The 18407-nt window shown below is 35.1% G+C and overlaps 3 protein-coding genes and 1 long non-coding RNA gene across 4 annotated transcripts; 2 read left to right on the plus strand and 2 right to left on the minus strand.

The window, feature by feature from the left end:
* Positions 1-215: 215 nt before the first annotated feature.
* LOC133880050 (uncharacterized) lies at positions 216-3205 on the plus strand. The gene is made up of 2 exons (XM_062318917.1): positions 216-602; positions 2945-3205. Exons 1-2 carry the CDS (start codon positions 318-320, stop codon positions 3083-3085), a joined length of 426 nt encoding a protein of 141 aa, XP_062174901.1. The 5' UTR covers positions 216-317; the 3' UTR covers positions 3086-3205.
* A 65-nt stretch (positions 3206-3270) lies between these two features.
* LOC133880049 (uncharacterized) lies at positions 3271-7593 on the minus strand. The gene is made up of 2 exons (XM_062318916.1): positions 7269-7593; positions 3271-4880 (listed from the first exon to the last, which is right to left on the minus strand). Exons 1-2 carry the CDS (start codon positions 7363-7365, stop codon positions 3844-3846), a joined length of 1134 nt encoding a protein of 377 aa, XP_062174900.1. The 5' UTR covers positions 7366-7593; the 3' UTR covers positions 3271-3843.
* A 3159-nt stretch (positions 7594-10752) lies between these two features.
* Positions 10753-13903, plus strand: LOC133880054 (protein IQ-DOMAIN 11). The gene is made up of 6 exons (XM_062318925.1): positions 10753-11205; positions 11386-11529; positions 11599-11883; positions 12221-12439; positions 12818-12949; positions 13037-13903. Exons 2-6 carry the CDS (start codon positions 11455-11457, stop codon positions 13655-13657), a joined length of 1332 nt encoding a protein of 443 aa, XP_062174909.1. The 5' UTR covers positions 10753-11205; positions 11386-11454; the 3' UTR covers positions 13658-13903.
* Positions 13904-17110: 3207 nt separating this feature from the next.
* On the minus strand, positions 17111-18349 carry LOC133880458 (uncharacterized). Its single transcript, XR_009902292.1, has 2 exons — positions 17843-18349; positions 17111-17632 (listed from the first exon to the last, which is right to left on the minus strand). It is a non-coding gene; the product is annotated as an uncharacterized LOC133880458 (long non-coding RNA).
* Between the last annotated feature and the right edge of the window lie 58 nt (positions 18350-18407).

The raw sequence follows: 18407 nt of genomic DNA on the forward strand, positions 1-18407 counted from the left end.
ATTCTGAGGGCATTTGAGACTTATTATGTTCGGACGGGTCCAAATAAGGTAGTTTATTCATTTTCACGATTTTAAGTATATTTTTTGACGTGATAGTAGAAATTATTATTAGATCTAAAATTTAATAGTAATTTTTAGTTTCACTTAATCAAGTGTGCATTTGAGAGCTGGAGTTTGCGTATTATTTATCTTCCTAAATTCCCAAGCCAAACGCCACCTTATGTCAAATCCACGTGGTTTTAATCCGCAGCGCGTATAAGAGAGATTCCATCCAATATCCACCACCGGACTCGGCCACCAGCAAAAGGCTCGAAACCATGGCGAGCCTCATCATCTCCAGTTCAGTCTCACTCACACACTCTCAACCTTCCACACCCACACGTGCTTTCTTCAAACCTCCGCACGTGTCAAAGCCTCCTACAATTCGCTTTCCTGGCGACCCATCTCGCCGGAGAACCAGAGGCTTGACGGCGGTGACGCGTGCGGGTCTCAGCACGAACTACTACATCTTCGCTTTCGCGCTGCCGTTCTCTCTTTTGGCTATCACTATCTTCGCCTCCATCAGAGTCGCTGATAAGCTCGACAGAGACTATCTTCAGGAGGTACGTAAGATTCTATGAAATTATTATTATTATTATTATTATTATTATTATTTAGTTTTGTGTATTTGGTTGGTTGTGAATGCTTCTGGGTTATGTGGGTTTGAAGGTTTAGGGTGAGTGATATGAGATTTTGAACATTTTTAATATTTGATGAAATTCCGCAATTGGGTTACACTAAACATTCTTAGTCAAACACCCAACAGCAATTCCCTCTTGAAGCTTGGCTTATCTAACACATAAATGAAACTTGAATGAAATTTGAATGATGAAATTTGTATTTGTCCAAGAAAAAAAAAAGCATGGATTTTTATTGTACTCTAGTTTTTGGTTGCTTCTTAATTCTTCTTTCTTAAAGGGAATGGAAGGGGGATTATTCCGATGTGCGCTATAGAATAATTTGGATATCAAAATATGAGGTGGTTTCATTTGTTTTATAATCAAGTTCCCGCAAGGTAATATATATTTAGGGTGCAAATATGTTAATTTGCATACAAATTCATAGTCTTGAAGGGAAAGGAGATTTTTTTTTTTTTGGAGGGGGGAAGGGGGTTAACTCGGAATGATAGCTATTCACACACATGGCCGTTAAAATTGAAGTGGGGATCTTAAAAATGTGGCTGATGGCCAATTCTGGTAGTTTATATGCTATGCAACATTGGTGTATCTAATACATTTCAGTGAAAAGATCGTCACTCACAATGGGTATATCCTTTAAAATACAATTCATATATATATATATATATATATATATATATATATATATATATATATATATATATATATTTTTTTTTTAATTTTTTTTTTTTTTTTTTTTTTTTTTTTTTTTTTTATTACTAACGAGGGATTCTAATTTAAGGCCCTTACAAAAAGCCTCACTACAATGTTTCTTAAACAAGATCATTTATAATGTTCTATGTGCACACCTCATAATTTGAACTTTGACTTTCGATCGATAAATTCAACTGGCTTTAATCTAGACGCTTGAGTTTCTCAGTTTCAACTGCAAGATTGGATGGCATTACCTTGTAATGATTATACATTTGAGGGAAGAGATGTTTGTTGTTGATTATTGACAAGATTTCCTGTAAATTGGAAACACATCCTTAGATTGCATTCTAAGTTATGATGTCAAATCTCAATTCTAGACTGTATCACATATCGTAATTTTGAAGTCCATCTTAGAATTTGTCATAAGCGATTGAGGCAAGAATTTTGTGAATAATACTACAATATGCAATACTCCTTTTTTTTTTTTTTTGATAAGTAAAGTATATTCAAAAGGCGCAGAGGGGCGCAACCCATTGTACACATGACGTATACATGAAGCCCCTAATTTAAAGAAAAAAGAGAGCACGTATCTATAAAATCAAAATAAGAACACTCATGCATAAACTGAAATTTTTTTCTCCACATAAACAACATTTGTAGCATCATCTTCTTCAAGTTCATCAAATCAATCTCACAATCTTCAAAACAACGTGCATTTTGTTCCCTTCAAACACACCACATCAAACACAATTTGTTAAGTATTTGCATTATTTGCTATTTTTGGAACTATTTGGATTTCTGGATTCTGCATATAAATTCTGTAGAGCCTTATCCCTGCTTATTGTGGCTGATGTTGCGGGTATTGTAATCCATGGGGACAAATATATATTTTTTCTCGGTGTCTACTTCTGTGTTTGCAGTTTCACATTCTTTATGATCAGACTCACTTTAATGAAGCAGTCGTATTTAGAGAATGTGTCTTGTTAAAATGAAGTTGGTCCGCAACAAAAGGATTTCTCTATCCCATATATACGTTTTCTGAAATTTGACCTTGTATATTTTACTATACATTTGATGGTTTTTGTTGTTGATTATTGACAAGATTTCTTGTAAATGGGACACACATCCTTAGGTTTTGCATTCAGAATTATGATGTCAAAATGTCAATTCTATCCTGTGTCGCATATAATAATTTCGAAGTCCATTTTTGAAGTTTATCATGAGCAAAAGAGGCATGAATTTTGTGAATAATGCTACATATGCAATACTCTCACGAGTTATTTTGTGAACTATATGGATTACTGGATTCTGCATACAAATTCAATAGAGCCCTATCCCAGCTTCTTGGGCTATGTTGCGGTATCGTAATCCATGGGGACAATGATATCTTTTTCTGTCATTACTTTGTGTCTGTAGTCTCACATTCTTTATAATCAGACTCACTTTAATGAAGCAATATAGCATCTGGAGAATGTGCTGTAATTCATGTTACAATGAAGTTGCTCTGTGCAAAAAGATTTCTATCCCATATATATGATTTCTGAATTTTTTTCCTTGTCTTGTTCTTGAACTAGCTTGCAATTAATCAAGCAATCAGAGAAGCTAATGAGGATGAAGACGAGGAGGAGGAAGAGGACGAGGAAGATATTAACATTCCCTTAAAAAAGGAACCTGCCCTTCAACGCACTCGAAACCGGCCCAAGAGGGCAGCCTAGACTTTGTCTTTGTACATCCATAATATATATTTTTGTTTTAGAGATCAATAACTTGTTGACAAACCAATTGCTTGAAGTTTCCAGTGATTCTCATTGTTTTAATGACAAATTTGAAATGTATATCAATGGACTTCATCTTCCAAAGAACACAATGTAGTTGAGTTCACATTATCGACCAATTTAGAGATTGCAGTAAAAGAGTAAATACCAATTTCCCTAACTATTTACACCAAAATAAACATTACGAATTCCATTGCTTTGAACTTTTAAGTTGGAATGTTTCCAAGCACTCTGCTCCATAAAAGTGATCTTTATCACCAACTGCAAAAGATAACGCTATAACAAGGCTGTATGAAATTGGCAAATAACAGAATCTGCTGTAAGATCTCAATCAACAAAAAACTCTCGCAACTCGGGTAAGTAAAAGAAACACAAGCCACATCGATCATATGAGGTCCAAAAAATCGATGTGTTCCTCAACTACAAATACGAGATTCCTTTACTTTTCTGCAACTCTGGGACTTTAATATTTCATCCCTTCTAGGTGTTGAAAAAATTGCATTCCACAAGCCCACCACTTGCCCTTGGTTATGAGGTATGAAAACAACACAAGATACATAGCTCCATAACATCTGCAAAACCAGCTTCTCCCAACTCCATGGACAGTTTTGCAATATGGGGCTGATGTCCATCACTTACTACTCAGCAAGTGACAAAATCTACTAGCAAAAAACAGAAGGCCAAATCTGCATCACTACTCAGGGGGCAAAACTGACCCTCTTCTTAGTTTGCCCCCTCCTCCAGCAATCACCTCTTTGATTACCATTGCCTTGAAACATAGAGCCTTTTGTAGCTACATATGGATGAGAACCTTCCCTTTTCCAGCAACCCTCCATACGGGCTCCCCGACCTTCACCAGTTCTTCTAAATTCCCCATGCCTTAGCTCATTATTATTATTGTTGTCCCATTGTTTCCAACCCCGTGCATTTCCCCCACAATCTCTCCATCCTCTATTTGGATTAAATCTGCTTTCCCAAGGATGGTTACTATTATCCAAATTCTTTGGCTCCTGCTGGTTCCAGCCCCAAGCTTTATTCCCAAGATCACTCCATCCTTTGCCATGCTCCCAAGAATTGCCACCTTCGTCCCAATTCCTTGGCTGGTTGACATGTTTTCCCACCTTATTCCAATCCCATGACTTATCGCCACAATGACCCCATGCGTTTTCTATCGTACCTCCATTGCATTGAGTGAGGCTGGGCTCCCAAGGGTTATCGCCATTATTCAAATTTCTTGAATCATTGTTATTGTCTTCCAACTGGTTCCATCCCTGTGCTTTATTTTTTGAAGCTCCACTATCCTGCATATTGTTACATTCCCAAGGATTGACATTATTTTCATGGTTCATAGTATGCCCTTCTGAAGGAACAGACACTGAGTTTTTTGTCTTTTTGTTTTGACGCCACACCTTTGTATTCATTTCTTCCTCATCGGGAGCAAAGCAATCTCGATCCAATTCCTTAATCAGATCAGGATCAATGGTAGGGTTCCAATCTATGTCACCAATGTAAACATCCGGATCAGGAAGAGAGATATCACATTGGAGTCCATTGATCTTTGCCCAAAAACGTTTCTTCGCGTTTTGAAATGCCTCTTCACCAGCAGAATCATTCCAACTAAGTATATTGTTGTGGCAATACATAAACTTCTTGGCGTCTACTACCTTCCCCCATGGGATTGATCCAACCAAAGCGCAAAACTTCTTTTCCCATAAAGGCACACCATCTTGCAATCCTTTAGAAACAAAAAAAGAAAACAATTTATGAGCCCACTCAAACCATTATTGCTCGGAATAGATAACATATATATAAAAGAAAAAGAAAGAAAGAGGCCCCATGAACTACAAAAACTTTCTTGACCAATAAATAAAAATATAGGGAAAAGTACACATACCTCCTTTAAACTACCACCCCACTGTCAACGTCCCCCAAATTACTAATTGTCCAATGTCTTCCCTAAACTACCAAAAAATGTCAATGTCCCCCCTCATGAGAAAAAAAACCCTTAATAGAAATTCTAAAAATTAAAAAAGTTAAAAAAAGAAAAAAGAAAAAAGAAAAAAGAAGAAGCAATTCAAGAAAAAAAAAAAAACCAGGGGTGGCTCGGCCACCCCAAGCGGTTTTTAGTTTCAAGGGTGGCCAATCCACCCCCCCCTTTTTTTTTCACATATTTTGGTTTTTGGTTTTTGGTTTTTGGTTTTTTTTTTTTTTTTTTTTTTTTTTTTTTTTTAATTTTTATTTTTAATTTAAAGGAGTATTTTTGTCTTATTAAAAAAAAAAAATTATGGTCCTTTTTATCTCTTTGCGGGCCTTGGGGGACATTGCTATTGTTTGGTAGTTCGGGAGACATCGACAATTGAGAGGTAGTTTGAGGGGGTATGTGTATTTTTTCCTTATTAAAATTTGCATTATGGAAAAACATATATAGCATTGAGCATTGAAGCTCCATGTCCGTGTTCAATATACAAAAAATATCATGATAATCCATCTAGTAAAAAGTTTCAAAGAATTCCCTAACACCAATAACATACTAGACTGAATACAAAGCGGGAGCTAGGACACTTCTGATTTAAAAAACAAAAAAGTTCTATCCATTGGCCAAACCACCAAACCTAAAATCTTTTTTTTGATAAGTAATAAGACTTTATTAATGAAAGCGTAAGGCGCCCCTAAGTACACAAGAAGTATACACAGGAACAACCAAAGCTAACCCGCAAAAACCCAACAGAACCAACAAAAACCTGAACCCCCAAAATCGAAGAAAAACCCCAAAACAAACTACAATAGCACCCAACTAAGACCAAAACAACCCACCAAAGCACACAAACCTACGTCATGTATGCCTTGCCTTTCCTACTCCTAGAGGGAACTTTAGCATCACCATAATTGATGGAGCTATATAGATTAAGTAGCTCCCTTTTTCCTTTAGACTTTTGGCGCGCAATCATCTTCTCCCGCTGAAAATCTTTTTCCATGGCATCCCTAATTGCCAAGGCCTCCTCCCCAAAAGCCCATTCCAATGTCCAATCCAAGGGCAATCCATCCCAATAATCATCTTCCTCCTCCTCCCAATCTACAATCTCCCCATTGTGAACAAAACCGACAGGCCAATTTCGAGATTGGGATAATCCATATCCCTCAACGAAACAAGGAGAGATGTAGCCACTTGGAGGAGGGGAAGATCGTACCACCCCGACGTCCTTGACCTCCTGCGGCAAAACGGGAGGGACAGAAACAATCGGGGGAAGATTAAGAAAACCATTCCTAAAATCTCTGACCTATTCCAACGTATAAAAACTTTTGACTGGCTATAATTAGAGAAAAATATTAATACCAGTTGAAAAAAAGAAATGTCTGCAAATACAGAAGTACTACTAAGGAATCTATAAACATATGGAAAGTGTATGAAAGCATATAAGTTTCAGTGGCATTGAATCTGGAAATATAGGATTCTGACGTGATAACAGACTTTCTGGCTTCTTTCTAACTATTTTGGAATGAAACAGTCGATAACATTATTACAGTCAATATCTAAACAACCTAAAGTTTGATACAGAACACAAGAAAAATTCAAGGAATTAGAAAAAATCAGTAATGGAACTGAAATTTTAGTGCTTCACATGAAACCCATCAACAAAAAATAACAATGCCAATGATTCTACCAAATCAAAAAACCTAATTCAGTAAAGGGATCAAAATCTTTTGAATAAGAAAAACCCACAAAATCAGAAGAAATCAGTAATGAAACTGAGATTTCAGACAGAACCCATCAGGAAAAATACCATGCCAACGATTATACAAAATTACAAACCCCATTTCAATAAATGTATCAACATCTTGAAGAAGAAAAAATCAATAAATTAGAAGAAATTAGTCATGCGACTGAGATTTCAGATAAAGCCCATCAAGAAAAACAACTACTCCAACGATTCTACAAAAGAAGGATCAAAATCTTGAATATCAACGAACTAGAAGAAATAACTAATTAAACCCAGATTTCAGACAAAACCCATCAAGGAAAACAACTATGGCCAATGATTCTACAACAATTACAAAACCCAATTCACTAGAAGGAACAAAATCTTGAGACAAATTAAAAAAAATAAAAAGAATTTAGAGTTACCAGGACGAGGATCAGGGTCGTGCGGTTCAGGGGGCGACCATGGAGCTCGTTGTTGACGGAAAATTCTACGCGTGGGACGATTTCTCCAATTGCCCATTACACCCAAATGCACACAAAACAAAAACTTCTCCTCAAATTCTCTGTTTATTTTCGTTCAAGAAAGAGAGACAGAGAAACAGAAAGAAAGAAACAAAGAGAAAGAAAAACAAGAGCAAAAGAAAAGAAAGATGTTTCTCAGAAGCAAACCTTTTACTTGTACGAGCAAGAACCAAGATTTGTCTTCTGTTCAGAAGTGAAAGAAGATTTGCCACAGAGGAGTTCGAAAGTTCCTATAAATATCTCTTATATATTGCGTATTTCTAGAAAATGTTATTATGTCGGTAATATTGCAATTTTGCCCTGGGTCTCTTTTTTTTTTTTTTTTTTTAATTATTATTATGAAATTTTTTTTAATGCATCAAGGATTTTTAGTCGATTTTAATGAAATTTATAGGTTCTTAATTTTTACATGTACACCCATATAATAGTTCCTTTTTTTAAGAAAAAAAGACCTTTTTTTTTAAAAAAAAAATTATAAATAAGTAATGTTATATATTACATTTTTATCTAATATATATCCCACAATGATGACATCTCTTTATAAATATGCATATACCCATATCCTTTAGTTTTAATTATTTAATGGATAATTTTTTTTTCTAAATTAAGTTTCAATAAAATTCATTCTCACATACAATTTTAATTGGAGAAAAATTTTATATTTTTTAACACACTTAATTTCATAGATACATTTTATCTTCTTCTTTTTTTTTTCTTTTTTTTTTTTCAATTTTAATTTCAAACTTGTCACTTGTATCTCTTTCTTTTGGGTGTTTTCTTTTTCATTTTCGTACTCTCTTTCTTTTAGTTCTTACTTCAAATTTTCTCTTGTTGGTCTTAGCTTAGTTTCAAAGCCCACAGATGAAGTAACTTTTAAGTTTTGGGGGTTTACCATGGGCTTTGGCTCCATTTGTCACCCACAACCAATGACCCTAAATGACACCCGACTTGGGCCCTGAGTCATCCGGACTCCCGGAGGGCTACTTGTATTTTTAGGCATGTCTTTTGTCCTTTCAACATATTCTTAACAAAAAAAAAAAAAAAAAAAGGTTAGGGTTTTACAGTTTTTATAAACTCACATAGCAGTCTGCATTTTTATAGAAGTGCCACTTAGGAATTAGAAGTCTACATATCATTTTATATGACTCATTTTTTTTTTTTTTTAAATTCTTTTATCCAACCGACTTTTAGTGACATAGATTTAAAATGAAAAAAAGGGACGTTACGTATAATAAGGTGTGGGAGAGGTGTATAAAAGATGTAAGAGAATCATTTCTCTTTTTTTGGATTTGTGTGCTCCCTGTTAGAATCTCTAAAGTTTAATGGCTAGTGTGGTAAGCACTACATGGACTACCACGTCAGTTTGTAAATATAATAAATGCCATGCAGATTACCATGTGATTGATGGCAGTCCACATATTATTCATTAGAGAAATGCTATTTATTATTCTCTCATCCTTCTTCCATCATTTTTTATTCTTCCTTCTTAAAATCAACCATTGAATCTGTAGACAGAAAGTGTGGATCTTACAGGTCCGATAATTAATTTTAAAAAAGGAAGAAAGAGAGAAGGATAAAAGAATATGAAATAGGAAGTCTCTATTCACTAACATGATAATATTACGTGTAGACTGACACGTTAATTTGTAAGAAACATATAGTAAAACAAAAACCCTGACCAACCTGTCCACCTAATAGCCCCTTTGGTAATTAGGTTTGGAGAGGTTGATTAGGAGAAAACAAAACTGTCTCTCGTTGTATCCATTATAAACACAGTTTTCAATTGTAACAATCTACAAACTAATGACCCACGTACGTAGTCTTAGTTTCATGAGAAGAACATGAAGCTAACCTTGGATTGTGAGCCTTTGATGCTTCTAAATTATATGTATGGGCTAGCTGTACGCCGCTATTGTTGAATTATAAGATTTACAATTACAGATAAAATAACATGCATTTTTGTTTCTTCTGTACCCACACCTGTACTAGCCTGCAGTAAAGCACTGAAATGGCGCAGGTAATAACAGGAAAAATGGTACCAGTGTTTACATTCTTCCCTTTCTCTAGTACATTGCACAGTGTGCTCATAAACACCAGCACTAATTACTAGTTCTTTAGTAATACAAAGTTTTGGAGTAAATAATGGTTTAACGTAGCATTAGAGTGGATGTTCTTAAATAATTTATGTGTTGGAACGTGAATACTATCGGTTTATATTTTTGAGATAAGGAGTGATTTAACTGTAAACGCCGTAAAAAAAACCAACTTTAACTTTTGAGATTTTGGTTTTCTCTTCATAGATCCATTGGGTCTTGTTGTCTACACAAGAGGAGTGGTGACTCTCTCTTGCTTATCTTAAACTCTTTTGACTGACTAGGGTAAGTGTGAGACACACACAGAGAGAATTATCTTCATTCCTTTTAAAAAGATGAGAGAATGTATTATGACTACTCATCTCTAGGGCCCTTGCACAGCTGTCTTCACTTTTCACAACCCAAGGTGCCTTCCTTCCTTCCCCACATTCTTTCATCTCTTCCACCTTGTGAGTCCCCCACTTTCCTCAATTATAGCCCTCTCTCTCTCTGCATGTTTTGGAACAGTGGCCATGTACTTGCTGAGATATTAGGAGCCGTCTATATATATCTTTACATAAACAAGTACTCTTTTGACTTAAGTGCCCGTAGCAAAATAATATCAATGATAGTAACAAGGAAGCCGCGGAAAAGTCCTTGGCAGCCCTTCTATCCAACTGGAAGGGAACTATCTGTTAACTATTCTGGCTAACAATGAAGGCCATCTGTTTACTGATTGGCCGCGTGCCTCCATGGTCTCCGACATCCACCAGCATCTACTTCTCTCTTGCACCTCTAGTTGCAAAATGGGCTGTTTCTCACTTTTATATTTGGAAGTATTCCCACTAATTCTCCTCTCCTTTCTTCTTTAAAGATTAAGAGTGGTAAAGACGCTTATTTATAATCCATTTTTGCCTTTTTCCATATTGAATAGGGAAAAAAGAAAAGAAAAAAGGAAGCGGAAAAGTCTTAAGGTCTTTGTCATAGCAAGTTGATATTGATAGGGACTGGCCAGTGGCCAGGCGGCCGGCTTAGCTAGCAACATTAATTACTAATACACACACATGCACCGGAAACAAATAGACTGATCAACAAAGATCAACCAAGTGCAGATTAAAGATTAATATGCTGCAAGAGTGGATCTCCATCATAGATGATGGGCTGCCAATGCATGTTATATCTCAAAGTAAAAATAAGTGAAGGGCAGTTCTGTGATTTGACTCCCAACAGACACATGAACATGTCTGTTACAGTTGAGAAAATGGAGAACAGGAAAAGGAGAAGAGGGCCCATGCAAAAAAGAATTCTTCATTATTCATATAAGGTTCCCTCTAGGACTACAAAGTGCCTCTGCCTCTTCCCAAGAATCACTCACCTAAAGGCCCACATAATGAACAGAAGAAATTCATCATCTAAAGGTGATAAATGTGGATGATTGGATAGATGTACAAACCTATGTACCAATTTAAGTTGTTTTCAACTAATAAATTTAACAAACTTTTGGGTGTTTGTTTGTGATATCAGTTTCCCAAGAAAAATATAGCCATCTCCCTCTAGGCATTCCTTTTCTGTACTTCTATACTATTAACATATAAACAATAGTTTATCAGATTTGATGGCCATCTCTCTGAATTTCATGAGAGTAGTATCCAAGTTTCCAGGAAAGAAACTTTTTGATGCGGTGATTCTTGTTTGATCTGTTATTGAATAACAGGAATACAGAATTTGTTGCGGTTGGGTGATTCTACAAAGAAGTTGGCATTCAAGTGAGTAGCGTTTCCATTTCTGATGTACAATTATCAACCTCATTTTCTTCTTCTCTTCTCTGCTTCCAGCTTTCGAATCTTATATCAAGTAAAAAATTCGAGTCACTTAATTGTAAATCAGTTCATGTTGGTATAATTTTTAACCATTTTTTCTTAATTGATGCGTGTATATGCTATCAGAAAGTAGAAGCCACCCTACCAGCATAGTTACAGAACCTTCTTAGATCAATGTGATTTGTCGGTTCTTCAATGGCTAAGAAGAAGAGCTGGTTCAATATATTGAAGAGGTTCTTTATTAGAGAGACCCAGTTGAAACCAGAAAAGGTAAAATAGTTTGCTTTTTGTTCAGTTGTGCTCTTTGATTCTGTTCCTCATTGCTAGAACTATTATCAGGAGAAGAGAAGGAAATGGATGTTTGGAAGGCTTAAGATCAAAAGATTGGCCTCACTCACTGCACCATCAACCTTAAGTCTAGATGAGGCAGAGGAAGAGCAGAGCAACCATGCTCCCACAGTGGCTCTTGCCACCACTGCTGTTGCTGAAGAAGTCCTATCAGCAGATGAACATGAAAAAGAAGAGTTTTCAGTCATCAAAGTTGAAGCTGACGCCCCTCAATCCAACCGTGAAATCCTAGAATTTGCTGCCACTAAAATTCAGTCTGCCTTTCGGGGTTACCTTGTGAGTTTAAACAAGCCTTTTCCCTATCTCATATCTCTTTTTCTTGTTTTTTCATTAGTTCCTGCTAATTGAATCACTAAAATAAAAATATATAGATCTAGAAAAGAAATTATTTTGAGTACTAGCAATAAGATACTTTTTAACAAGTGTTGGAAAATCTATATATGTGATAAAACATATTAAGGAATTTGGAATTGAGAACACAATTTATGTCACCCCAGCAACTGTTGTGAATCTTATAGTAACAGGAAAGAAAATCAACACACAACTTAGTCCTGTCTTCTGAACTCTCACGGATTACATGGTTTTGATGAACTTATGTGGGAGAATTTTGCAGGCAAGAAAAGCTTTGAGAGCATTGAAGGGAATAGTGAAGCTTCAAGCTATTATTCGAGGCAGAGCTGTGAGACGCCAAGCTATAACTACCCTAAAGTGCTTGCAGTCCATTGTAAATATTCAGTCACAGGTCTGCACAAGAAGATTTGAAATGGCTGAAGGCGATTCGAAGTATGATAGAAGTAAAGAATTGCCGACTTTAAGAGACAAGATAATAACGGTAAGGGGACCAGCATGAAAGGACTCATTCGGATTCGTTTGAGATTGCAATTTTCAAACATGCGATTTGAAAATGAGATTTTTAAAAACGCATTGGTAAAATTATAATTTGGTCTTTAAAATCGCAGTTTCATCTTTAAAATTGTGCATTTTTAAAAACCCATTCACAAAATTTTCTGCCATTTGGTTATGCGATCTCACTTTTAGTCTGCAAAATCTCAGTGCTAAACACACTCGTCAACAATTCCTGATTTACAAAATCCATCTACCATTCTTCTGTTTCTAAAATCTCTAAGTTTAGTTAATATCCCTTAATTTATTATGTCCTTTAGATTATGAGACTGATTTAATATGGGAGGCAAACTTTTTTGATTTTCAGATGGACTCGAATAGTCAAAGAAGGTGGGTAGATAGCATATTGTCAAAGGAAGAGGCAGAGGCATTGTATTTAAGTAAGAAAGAGGCGATGATTAAGAGAGAAAGGATAAAGGATTACTCATTTAGTCATCGGGTAAACTCCTTTGCATTGTGCTCATCTGATATATATTTCTCAAATTTAGGTTCTACAACTGAGTTTTCAACTGGAAATTTTTTTCAGAAGTCAGCAGAATCAGAAAGAAACAAGGTAAATGGAAGATGGAGGTACTGGTTGGATGAATGGGTGGATACCCAAGTTACTAAAAGTAGAGAACTTGAAGATTTGGACTCAGTTCCAACTTCAAATCCAAGGCCAGGACTTACAGTAGAGGATTTTGGAAGGAGACAACTTAAGCTAAGAAATATTCAGGTACAGAAGAACTTTGAAGGATTGGATTCTCCACTATCTATTTCCAGAAGATCATTTCATCATAGGAGGCAATGTTCATTGGGAGATCATAATTCTTTGTCAAGCTCTCCTTTTGTTCCTGCTTACATGGCTGCTACTGCATCTGCAAAAGCAAAATCAAGATCCATGAGCTCGCCAAAAATGAGGACCAGTAGTTTTGAAACATGCTCTGAGAGCTATTCACCATGTAAGAATAAGTTGTCTCTCATATCCCCTATGACTACTGAAATGCCAACTAGAGGTAGGATTGGCAAGACTAATGGTTACCAGCAAAGATCTCCGAGCTTGAAAGGTCTTGCAGGTCCAATAAAATCAGGTCGGACAGCGAAGGATCTCAGCTTTGACTCAGAGTACTCGATGCAGATTTGGCATCAAAATGATGGCTTCAGATGATTTCAAAAGGGAATTTGGTTAGTGTGTCAGGTGGGAGTGGAAAGCACAGCCTGTAATTTAAGGTAGTTCGAATAGGAAAACAATGGAAAACTATGCCATCTTGTCATTAATTGAGTAGCTCATATTAATACTACACAGTTGATTAACATATACAGTCTATCTTCTTGTCACAATACATGTAATATTTAATTGAAATGGTAGGAAGAATGATGGAGACAAGGTTCAAAATTCGAACTTTTGCTTTGATACTATGTTTAATTACCATTTATCTCAAAAGCTTAAGCCGATAAAAAATGATTAATTTAATCATTTATAACACCTAAAACACTAGAGAAACAACCCCAAAATAGCTGAAATCTATCTACTTTTTTAACTTCTTATTTTCGAGCATTCCTCAATGGACTCTGCAAATAATGGATCCTTGTCCTGAGCTAAGTTTCTTGTTGATTTCAAAGTGAGGTGATTGCAGATCTTTTCAGAAATCCGCATATAGAATGCATCAAAGGAGAACTGCACAGATAGTTCCTTTTTATACGTTTCTGTTTGTGTGGCAGAAACTGAAAGAATGGTGCTTCCAATTCCTTCACATATGTAGAAATTTATGGAAAATAAAAAAAGAAAAAAAGAAAAAGAATAACAAAAGCAATAGCGGAAGAGAACACAAGAGATTTGAGGTGGTTTGGCTTTAGAAGCTTATGTCCACCACTAGTAAGTGTCGTTAGGGCTACGTCTTTATTGTATTGAATTGTATGATACAATTGAGTTACATTCTCTATTTATAATAAAATTGTGGTAGGTGAGGTAGATTATAAAAGGTAGGGATTTGGTTGCAGAGCAACAAGAAAACTAAATCAAGGCTTTGCATGAAAATATTCTAACAGCATATAGTCAACTTGCAGGCAAATTACATGGCACTCTCAAGGACTGCTTGTGAGCAACCAACAACCCCTCCTCCCCAAGAATCACCTTGGTATATATTGATAGCATTGAGTAAAGTATTATGTGCTTATATTTGGCTCTTTAATAAGGTTATGCGTTTATGCAGCATGTCACAGAATTGTTCTGAATTTATTGGCACCCATGAAGTCTTCCATGCCATTTTTCTTCACCAAAGTGAGAGATACCTCATCATGACCAGCCTGAACATTTAACTGGGTGGTCGCAGACCATTTAGAGTTAAGTATTATTATCATTTTTGATGTAGCAGTTTTTTTGACGGCTGAGCCGGGGGACGGGCCACCTGCAAAACGAGAGAAAGAGTCACCGGAAACCACGGACCACCAGTTTTAAGGAACCAGCCGAGTTTCTGATGCCTATATAGTAAGGTCATTTGGAAGAGGAAACTAAATAAATAAATTAGGAGAGAAAACGTTACGCGACTTTTGTGGAGGTACATACCCTTTTAAAGAGACGCTTCTGAATATGGTTCCCGGATGTTTGCCATGTGACGAGCTATCGGCCCAATGATTATTATTTTTCATATAGTCGATGTATGAGAGTGGGCCTATAAATTTTTGGTACCAGCCATTTTAAAAGGTTAGGAATCATTTTGTACAGCTGTCAGGGCCTAATTCACAGCTGCACTAGAAACAATTCCACAAAGCCTTGAGACCACATTCTTGAACCAGTACATCATATGATCATACAAACCTTCTGGCCATACATCACCTAGACTCTGCCACACAGAAGTCAAGGCATGAGTAGTTAATGACAAAATATGACATAAAACATTAATGGGGCTATAGGTCCCAAAAACAATTAAAAAAAATGTTAAATCACCACTTATTTTAAGAGTTTAAGCAATAAAAATTTGTTAATTTAATTATTTAGTTAATATTCTAACACTCATCTGTGGGCTCAAACTGCCTAATACATGAAATATTTAACTGAAATGAGGTGAAGTTTAGAGTTAGGGTTCGAACTCAAGATCTTTGCTCTGATACCGTGTTTAATCATCACTTATCTCAAAAGCTCAAGTTCATAATAAACGGTGAATTTAATAATTTGGTTAATATTTTCATAATCCATTCAATATATAAGTGATTATCCGTATATTTTAGAACAACATACCCCCAATAATAAATAAAAATAAAAAATAAAGAAATTTATACAGCATAGTTTTTAAGATGAGAAACAGCATATTAACTGCACAAAAGAAACTGAAATTTACCTAGTACTGAAGATGCTTGCATTTGTAAACTAAATGTTCTTTAAAAATATATTTCCCATGGACAAGATGTACTACAATTCATGTGAAGAAAGCAAAAAAGAGAAGTAGCAGGCCCAAATAGGAGGTGATTGAGTCTTCTCCAAGCAACCAAATGGATAATACAGCTCAGCCCGAGAAAAGTGATGGACATGGAGAAACAATACTTTTTCATTGATGAATCAGCTTCTGAACATCAAATCTAAGCGTATGGGAGGGAAATTTTCCATATATGTCTGTTTTTTTTTTCTTTGGGGGGGGGGGAAGAAGGCAACATCATCATAGTACCTTTTGACCAGCAAGAGAGCTCTTCAAGTGCCCTAATCCTAGGAGCACATGATTTCTGACACATGATAGAAATCCTCTGTGCGGAGGAAAAAAAAACTAAGTTTTAATGAAAATATATATATATATATATATATATATATATATATATATATATATATATATATATATATATATATATATATATATTTAATCACTTAATTGATATTTTAATATTCTTCTTAATAAATAAGGTCAAATAAATAAAATATTTAATTGAAATTAAGTAAAACGTGGAGTCAGAGTTTTAACTCATAAATTCTGTTTTGATATTATATTAAATTACTAAGTGTTTCCAAAATCTTAAGTTTATAAGAATTGATATTTTACTCATTTATTTAATGCTTTAACATTTTTTAAGATCTCAAGCTTCAATTTTTTGTTTGTTTGTTTGTTTCCATTCATTGTTGGAATATATGTGTGAGTGGTTAATTTTATATCGTTTGATAATCACAAGAGTGAACAATTAATATAATATAATTGGACTCAAATTAATATATTTAATTTGATGAGGCAATTAAGGTGATGATGCTTATAAAAAGAGTAATGTTATTTAGTAAACTATTATACGAATGCTATATAACTTGATAATTAATGCGACAGTTAAAATCATTCTTTGATCAGCACTTGTAAGAAGATAAAAAATAATGACTAATTTTCATTGTTACGTTATCATCCCAGTTGTATAACGGTCTTATAACATTATTATGATGAATTTTAGCAATGACTTTTGGTCCTCATTAAAGACTACATTTCTTGTACTGAATTCAGCTTCCTTTTCCCTCAATTGGGCATAATCCTAATCTAGCTATCATCCTTAGAACTTTTTTTCAAGTGAATCCAACAATATACAGTATTCAATCTATATATAAACATTAGTTAATTTCCAGTGAATTAGTAAATAGAATGTATTACTACAAATATGCTGCTAATTAAGCAGTTTACTTTCATAATAATAAGTACATGCACTTTTTTTTTTCCTTTTTTTTTTTTAAACCGAAAAGCCACTTCTTATTAATAATCAGAAAAACCCCTAGAGGGTTAAAAGGTAGGACCGTAGGAACAACAAATTCCCTATGAACAACATTAGATAGGAAGTATGAGACTTCTTCCAATCAAATAAAGTCTCTGACTTGAGTAGAAGCTGTTTTAACTAGAATGTGTGTCGTTGAATTAGCTTCCCTCCTCGTATGTACCACTCTAAACGACCGGAATGACATCACTACTTCTTTGATTCCCTCGATGAAATGACCAAACATGCTCCAAGTAAAAAGATCCGTGAAAATTGCTTTGACTATTTGCATTGCACCGCCTTCGAGTATTATATCAAACCTATTTCTTTGCTAAACAATACCGCCAGTACATGCACTTATTTTCAAGACAGACATAAACAAAATGAGCAGTAAAAGTTGCTATGATCCGCATCAAGTCCAAGATCCTTCTAGCTTCCATGCGACATTTTATTGCACAATTTGAAATCACCAACGCATAAAGCTCAATCAGTAATATATATATATAAGCATATAATATGAAAGAAGAGAGATTAAAGAAAATTGATAAGCAGATGTATAAATATAAATATATATATATGCATATATATAATATGCTATTGATCATCATGCGTGTGTTGAAGCAAGCTAGAAGAGAGATTAGACCTCATTCTGAATTTGAGATCATGGATGATTCTTTCTGATCAAATGATTATGACATATTTTCAAACAAGTTGTATATAAATGGTAATAAATCATCTCCTCCAAAACACTGCAAAACGCATAACACTCTTTAACAAGTTTATACGTTGGGTCTTCAGGGATAGCTTTGCTGAAACAATTGATGAATGCAATATGAATGCAACGGTGGAATTCAGCAAGTAGCAATTTTTTTTTTCCTTTCTTCACAACTTTCAAGTTTGGTGTCAAGGCAAATATTTAATGGGCTATGACCATTATAATCATCAAGGTGATCAGAAGGAGGAAAGGGGGCTTGAAGAGGACCGGAAGAGGAAATCATGACAAGATCACTAGCTTGCACCTTAATAAGAATGAGCATAATTAACTCCATTATCACTATAATTTCTCTCCTATATTTCCTTGCCATCCAGTTTAATTCTCACATGTACGACTCTAGAAATCTCTTGGTTAGAAAATTTAACAAACAACATGCAATTTATAGGGCTTAAACCCTGCCTTGCATTGCAAATGAATGGTCAAATATCTTTAA

The sequence above is a fragment of the Alnus glutinosa genome, chromosome 10, assembly GCF_958979055.1.
Source record: "Alnus glutinosa chromosome 10, dhAlnGlut1.1, whole genome shotgun sequence".
In the NCBI taxonomy this organism is placed as follows: domain Eukaryota; kingdom Viridiplantae; phylum Streptophyta; class Magnoliopsida; order Fagales; family Betulaceae; genus Alnus; species Alnus glutinosa.

What these genes read in the sequence shown, in the direction of transcription:
- LOC133880049 (XM_062318916.1), bottom strand. Translation starts at nt 7,365, where the DNA reads ATGGGCAATTGGAGAAATCGTCCCACGCGTAGAATTTTCCGTCAACAA. An exon ending in CGACCCTGATCCTCGTCCTG is followed by an intron (nt 4,881 to 7,268) that starts GTAACTCTAAAT and finishes TTGTTTCTAAAG; the next exon opens with GATTGCAAGATGGTGTGCCT.
- LOC133880050 (XM_062318917.1), top strand. Translation starts at nt 318, where the DNA reads ATGGCGAGCCTCATCATCTCCAGTTCAGTCTCACTCACACACTCTCAA. An exon ending in ACAGAGACTATCTTCAGGAG is followed by an intron (nt 603 to 2,944) that starts GTACGTAAGATT and finishes TTCTTGAACTAG; the next exon opens with CTTGCAATTAATCAAGCAAT.
- LOC133880054 (XM_062318925.1), top strand. Translation starts at nt 11,455, where the DNA reads ATGGCTAAGAAGAAGAGCTGGTTCAATATATTGAAGAGGTTCTTTATT. An exon ending in CTGCCTTTCGGGGTTACCTT is followed by an intron (nt 11,884 to 12,220) that starts GTGAGTTTAAAC and finishes AGAATTTTGCAG; the next exon opens with GCAAGAAAAGCTTTGAGAGC. An exon ending in ATTACTCATTTAGTCATCGG is followed by an intron (nt 12,950 to 13,036) that starts GTAAACTCCTTT and finishes AATTTTTTTCAG; the next exon opens with AAGTCAGCAGAATCAGAAAG.